At 38.1% G+C, this 7,500-nt stretch overlaps 1 protein-coding gene across 2 annotated transcripts in view; it reads right to left on the minus strand.

Annotated features, from left to right (window-relative positions):
- LOC133621683 (lysozyme g-like) overlaps positions 1-7,500 on the minus strand; it is a 20,423-nt gene that overhangs the window by 4,958 nt on the left and 7,965 nt on the right. The window contains exons 2-5 of one of the 2 annotated variants that reach the window (XM_061983941.1): positions 6,308-6,372; positions 1,596-1,656; positions 1,431-1,508; positions 1,131-1,330 (exon numbers count right to left, since the gene is read on the minus strand). In XM_061983941.1, coding sequence (XP_061839925.1) covers positions 1,131-1,330; positions 1,431-1,508; positions 1,596-1,599 — 282 coding nt within the window. In that variant the 5' untranslated portion in view covers positions 1,600-1,656; positions 6,308-6,372. The remainder of the gene's footprint in view (positions 1-1,130; positions 1,331-1,430; positions 1,509-1,595; positions 1,657-6,307; positions 6,373-7,500) is intronic. The other variant, XM_061983942.1, reaches the window with a different exon arrangement.

Genomic DNA, 7,500 nt, shown 5'->3' on the forward strand with positions numbered 1-7,500 from the left:
AAATCTGCAAATCTATGTTCGGCACAAAACTCCAGACAAGAAAAACACGACATTTTTGTCTGTATGTCTTTGCAATGCAGCTCTGTGAGTGACTGTTTTAATTTTTCTAACGTCTTTCGAGACGCTTTAAGCATGATAGGAATTATATTGCTCATTTTATTGAGCAAAATTGTTTGTCGGCCGTAACTAAAGATGTCCGATAATATCGGCCTGCCGATATTATCGGACGATAAATGCTATAAAATGTAATATCGGAAATTATCGGTATCGTTTTTTTTTTGTTTGTTTGTTTTGTTTTGTTTTTGTACTAAATCAACATAAAAAAATACACTTACAATTAATACACCAACCCAAAAAACCTTCCTCCCCCATTTACACTCATTCACACAAAAGGGTTGTTTCTTTCTGTTATTAATATTCTGGTTCCTACATTATATATCAATACAGTCTGCAAGGGATACAGTTCGTAAGCACACATAATTGTGCGTGCTGCTGGTCCACTAATAGTACTAACCTTTAACAGTTAATTTTACTAATTTTCATTAATTACTAGTTTCTCTGTTTTTATATTGTTTTACTTTCTTTTTTATTCAAGAATTTATTTATGTTATTTTATTTATTTATTTATTTTTAAAAAGGACTTTATCTTCACCATACCTGGTTGTCCAAATTAGGCACAATAATGTGTTAATTCCACGACTGTATATATCGGTTGATATCGGTATCAGTAATTAAGGGTTTGGTCAATATCGTAATATCGGATATCGGCAAAAAGCCATTATCGGACATCCCTAGCCGTAACCAAACCAAAAAAACATTAGTCCCCAACTCCTTGTTTCTCTTTTCTTTTTCTTCTTCTTTTTTTAAATGGCTATAGATTCGACTGATCGTCGATGATGGTCAAAATGTAATGATGAAAGTCTTTAGTTAAAACCAGCCCGAGTGATTACAGTCAAACATGTAGCATCATGCTCTCAGGCTGCATGAGTGCTACCAGGACTGAGGAGCGGCGGTTCACACAAGTTTTTAATCCACAACTCCTTACGAGGAGCGGCGGTTCACACAAGTTTTTAATCCACAACTCCTTACATATTGAGCCCCACCACTAATAACAATTTATTTATACCAACCTGCATGAGGCCGAAGGCGTTGCCATGGTCTCCACAGCCATTCGAGTCCAGTGCGTTCCCAGCCCTGGATTCTCTGGAGATGATGCCAGCAATGATGGCAGGATCAACTCCATTTGCATTTCCCACTTGGGTAATGATGGACTTGTAGTGGTTCATTCTGCCCAGATCTGTTTGTGCCATGTTGTGAGACGCCGCCACACCTTTTTAAAAAGACACAACACGGAAGCATGTGGGTGGCAGTGATAGCACACAGGTGCATTCACACTCCTCACGGAGCAAGTGGATGTTTTTATTTATTACCTCTGAGACCTTTGTTGTCCTGCCGAGATGTATCTGATCCTGCACCAGTTGTTTGAGCCCCAACAAGAGCACTGTGAGCTAAAATTTAAAAAAAAAAAAGTCTTCATTCGACTAGATGTCATTAAAAGGGATGCAATCTTCAATGTTAAAAAAAGCAGTTCTTACACATTGTCCTTTGTAGTCTTGCCCACCTCTAGCAGGAAACAACCGGGTGCAGTTTGTATAGCTTAACACAGTCATGGAAAAAAATAGAAGAAATCTATGTGAATATGACGATCACATTTGCATATCAGTTAAACAGGAGACATAAGTGCAAAGTTTTTATTCACCCATAAATAGTTAGCATTAAGCAACAAAAAAAAAATTCGTCCTATTTTACAGCAATAGAGGAATTTTCGCAAAGTAGGATTCAATAATTTATAGCTAGAGCATAAAATGGGGCAGCATGGGTCATGTGGTTTGATTTGATTTTTATCAAGGATCCCCATTAGCTGGTTGCCTCAACAACCCACTAGTCTTCCTGGGGTCCACAATTCAATACAATTACAAGTAAAAGCATATCATTATAACTACACAATACAGAAAAAAAATAAAAGCATCAATAAGAAAACAAGCAAACAATTTACAGTCACAGAATAATAATTACCATATAAATATAACTACACAATATAAAACCAAACAAATCATCAACGAGCAGACTAATTTAAAGACTCAGATAAAATATTACCGTATTTTTCGGACTATAAGTCGCAGTTTTTTTCACTGTTTGGCCGGGCTCAAGTGCGACTTAATATGTTTTTTCCCTTCATTATGATGCATTTTTGGCAGGTGCGACTTATACTCCGAAAAATACGGTACTCTCTTTTTAAAAACCTGTTTACTTTCAATGCCGGTGAGAATTCGAGGCAGGTTATTCCAGAGCGATAAAGATCTATAAATAAAAGATTTCTGCAAAGCATTCTTCCTGGGACGAGGGAGTATAAAATGCCCCTCACTGGACGCCCTGGTATTGTGATTGTGCATAGTGCTACTGTGAACTATTTGGGCCATGAGAAAAGCAGGAGTTTTACTACTGGTCACTGATTTGAACAATATATGAGTATTAGCTGACAACCTGTTCTGCACTGTTAGCCAGGAAAGAGAAGCATGCATTTGGTTCACATTGGTTCTTAGTGAACAACCAAGAACCAGCCTTACTGCCCTATTCTGGACAATCTGGAGCTTACTGATCTCACCATTTGCAGGAGACGCCCAGACTGTAGAACAATAGTCAAGATGACACAAGACTAAACTCTTTACAATCTGACAAAGAAGAGGTGGATCAACAAAAGCGGCACATTTCCTGGAAACACCAACAGCCCTTCCCATCTTTGTAACTATATCACTGATATGATTTGACCAGGATAGAGTGCAGTCCAGCATCACACCAAGGAGCTTGGCACTTCTGTTGAGATACCTAGCCTCAGATCCAACTTTGGGTCACAAGATAACCCTTGCCTATTCCCCAATATAATACTTTTTGTTTTTGAGATGTTAAGGACAAGTCTGTTACATACTGTCCAGTCATGCACAGCTTTTAGTTCCTCACTCAATACTACATTAAGTACACTGCATGATGGTGCAGCATGATATAAGGTTGCATCATCAGCATAAAGAACCGATCTTGCACGCCCGGTGAATATAGAAAAAAGTAAACTTTCCTGTGGAACACCACAATCCAAACTTCTGCTATTAGACAAGCTGCCATTAAGATACACCTGTTGTGATCTTGAGGACAAATAACTACTACATGGTAGAGTTGTTGTCCCCCCCCCCATCTCAGTTTGATCTTCAGTCCCACTGTGGCCATGCAGAAGTACCCTTGACTGCAGTGATGTGCGGTGAGGTTGATGGCTGGTGAGGCACTGACTTCATCACAGTCAGATTTACAAACATATGAACCCTAAAGAGTATCTTATTCACCATTTGATTGGCAGCAGTTAACGGGTTATGTTTAAAAGCTCATACCAGCATTCTTCCCTGCTTGGCACTCAGCATAAAGGGTTGGAATTGGGGGTTAAATCACCAAAAATGATTCCCAGGCGCGGTGCCGCTGCTGCCCACTGCTCCCCTCACCTCCCAGGGGGTGATCAAGGGGATGGGTCAAATGCAGAGGACAAATTTCATTACACCTAGTGTGTGTGTGACAATCATTGGTACTTTAACTTAACTTTAACTTTACACATACAAACTGTAGCACACAAAAAAGCACATTTAATAAAAAAACGTTATTATGGTCTTACCTTTACTTATAAATGCGCCGCTGTTGTGCTGGATTAATGAACCCCCTGATGGGAGTGTTATATCAACTAAAGCCCTCACTTCAACTTTCCACGTGCAAGATTGAATCTATTTAAAAAAGTGTAACCGAGGGTTTATAAATGTCGCCTATACTGTATGAAACTACAAAATAACAAACACGGAGGCTCCAGTTTACACGAGTACCACTTTATTTACCTTCTTTCAAAAACTTCCGCTCCACTCCGTGTCGTCACTTCCGCTCTTAGCGCCTTCAAAATAAGAGCTCAAGGCATATACTGTATAACAGTGCATAACAGGAACTTAACATCACAAATAGGAAAGCCCATGAAAATAGGTTACAAAAGTTATTTAATAAGAAGCCAAAAAGTGCAAAAACAATAATGTTCGTGTTGGAGGAGTTGTGAATTAGGTACACCTGCAGACTGCAGGTGTACCTAATGTTGTGGCCCTGCAGTCATTCACAACTCCTCCAACACGAACATTACTGTTTTTGCACTTTTTGGCTTCTTATGAAATAACTTTTTTAAATAGATTCAATCTTGCACGTGGAAAGTTTAGGTGTGGGCTTTAGTTGATATAACACTCCCATCAGGGGTTGCCGTGCATTCTACGGCGGCCTCAGCCAGTGCGTCTTTTGCAGCCGTTTTATGATCGCTCAGCACAAGAAATACGTTACACACATACAGTTGTTGACAAAATACACTGTACATTATATACCTCAGCTAACTAAACTATGGAAATGTATAATATAATTCATATAGCAATACGGTCTCACTACACAGCAGGCCAGCAGTTAGCCGAGTCAGTCCATGTTGAGGCACTGAGTGACGTGCCTCGACTGGCTGCTGTTCACCGCACCGTCTCTTCTCAGTATTTGAACGGAAAATGTGAAAATTCAGCGATTTTGAATAAAAATAATCTAAAACTGGTGAAGTTAAATAGAAAATAACTTTATAGTATAATCACTGGATACATTTAACAATTTAATATATATTTTTTTCTTTTTACATTTTCTGCCTCTAGTGACTGCACGTCACTGGTTACAATATTGGGAGATCCCTGCAGTGACATTTTAATCTTGCAAGCCAATATTGAACATGGGGGCCCAAACTTGTGATTGACAGACCTGAGGCGACCCCTTTTTTTCATAATGTGATTTACGTAACTAAAGTGTTGCAGTAGTTTGTTTACTTCAGATGCAGTCTAGTAGTCATTTGTTCAACTTCTTTAGTTAAACTAGTGGTGTTCCTCAAGGTTCTATTTTAGGTCCTCCCGTATTCATTATTTGGGCTATTCAACTGGTGGCCCATGAGTTCAGTTAAAAAAACTTGTGAGAGACTTGTTTTTTGTTTTTTTTGCCTTAAAAATAGCAGAGTGCTACTGTAACTCTGACAAAATAAGCCGACCAAAATCAAATGTCTACTGTAGAGGACACCTGGTCTCTGGAATTTACAAAATGAGAATAATAGTGAAGGGAGAAGTCCAGCCCTTGAGCCAAAAAAAAGTGTCCACGTTACTGAAAAGCACGCTTTGATTGGTTCGTCGCCAATAATACTCGTTGAGTATGAAAATGTTTAATTTCGGACCAAAAATGTACAGAATACGTTTTTAAAAATGATCCCAAAAAATGGTAAAGCCGCAATATTTGCGACGTGGAGAGGAGCGACTGTAGTGGTTTACATTACAACACGTACACTATGTTGCTAAAATGTCTATAAAGCATATCATTTTCAAACAAAACATTACTAAATAAATACGCACCTTTCAAAAGTATGTTAGTCCTTGCCTAATTAAGTATGATATATTTGCAAAATAACATTTTTTGTTTTTTTCCCCAGGTATGAAATAATTTCCAGCTGACACTGTAAATGTTTTGCCCCTTGCCAAGATTTCAAATGTTACCATGAACTGATTAACGTGGACCCCGACTTAAACAAGTTGAAAAACTTATTGGGGTGTTACCATTTAGTGGTCAATTGTACGGAATATGTACTGTACTGTGCAATCTACTAATAAAAGTTTCAATCAATCAATCATTTCTAAAACTTAGTTACTTATTTTTAGTCATTGACTTTACATCCTAATCTTAAATTTAGCATGGATGATTATATTTGGTCTATCCTGGTTTAAAAACATTGAAATTAACTATTCAAAAGAGATATTTTGGTTTTCCCCACATAGAACATCTTCTTCAGAGATTCTGCTTCATGCCAAGGATGCTTCGTTTAAAAAGGGAAGGTTGAATAATGCTTGTTTTCAGAATAAAATGCTTATTTCTGCTCAGTCCTAGAGGTACAAATCTTAATTTAGGATGTCTTATCAAGTGAAATTAACTGGCTACATGGACAGCTTTAAATATTTTTTTTCCCTCAAATCCAGTCTTTTTAGCTTATATTTTGTCAGCTCTTTTTTGGCAGTATAGTCATTGATATTTCACACATGCAAACAGCAACTAAACCATTTAAATAAACTAAGAAATGGCAACTATGAATGGCATTCTACACTGAGCCAGCAGAGGTATTGTTGTAGGAATGGATTAATTCAAATTAGAGAAAGATCTGTTCCAATCCACTCACCTGTGCTTGATGGTGTCTCGTTGGTGTTCAGTGTGTCTTCACGCCAGTCAGCCTTCTGCAGTCTTCTAGAAACATGACATCTGCCTTTATACTCAAACTTAAGTTTCATTTTGACCAATTCCATGTGAATCTTACTTTCACTCCTCACTCACCAGTCACAGTACAAATGGTTTACCGAGCTCAAAAGACAAAATGTGCGTATTTGTTAGTCACTCTTGAATATTATGCACAACAACATTGATTTATCTTTTAGAATGATTAAAGAGCATAAGTAGCTATGCAAGAGTACATGGTAAACCTCACTCTCTGACGCCTTAAAAGGGGTCATTTTATGGTTTTTTTCCACATTTAAAACTCGTCCTTGTGCATACTTGCCAACCTTGAGACCTCCGGGGGTATATTTACAGCTAGAATTCACCAAGTCAAGTATTTCATATATATATATAAGACATACTTGACTTTCAGTGAATTCTAGCTAGCTATATATATATATATATATATATATACAGGTAAAAGCCAGTAAATTAGAATATTTTGAAAAACTTGATTTATTTCAGTAATTGCATTCAAAAGGTGTAACTTGTACATTATATTTATTCATTGCACACAAACTGATGCATTCAAATGTTTATTTCATTTAATTTTGATGATTTGAAGTGGCAACAAATGAAAATCCAAAATTCCGTGTGTCACAAAATTAGAATATTACTTAAGGCTAATACAAAAAAGGGATTTTTAGAAATGTTGGCCAACTGAAAAGAATGAAAATGAAAAATATGAGCATGTACAATACTCAATACTTGGTTGGAGCTCCTTTTGCCTCAATTACTGCGTTAATGCGGCGTGGCATGGAGTCGATGAGTTTCTGGCACTGCTCAGGTGTTATAAGAGCCCAGGTTGCTCTGATAGTGGCCTTCAACTCTTCTGCGTTTTTGGGTCTGGCATTCTGCATCTTCCTTTTCACAATACCCCACAGATTTTCTATGGGGCTAAGGTCAGGGGAGTTGGCGGGCCAATTTAGAACAGAAATACCATGGTCCGTAAACCAGGCACGGGTAGATTTTGCGCTGTGTGCAGGCGCCAAGTCCTGTTGGAACTTGAAATCTCCATCTCCATAGAGCAGGTCAGCAGCAGGAAGCATGAAGTGCTCTAAAACTTGCTGGTAGACGGCTGCGTTGACCCTGGATCTCAGG

Source organism: Nerophis lumbriciformis, linkage group LG25, assembly GCF_033978685.3.
Source record: "Nerophis lumbriciformis linkage group LG25, RoL_Nlum_v2.1, whole genome shotgun sequence".
In the NCBI taxonomy this organism is placed as follows: Eukaryota; Metazoa; Chordata; class Actinopteri; order Syngnathiformes; family Syngnathidae; genus Nerophis; species Nerophis lumbriciformis.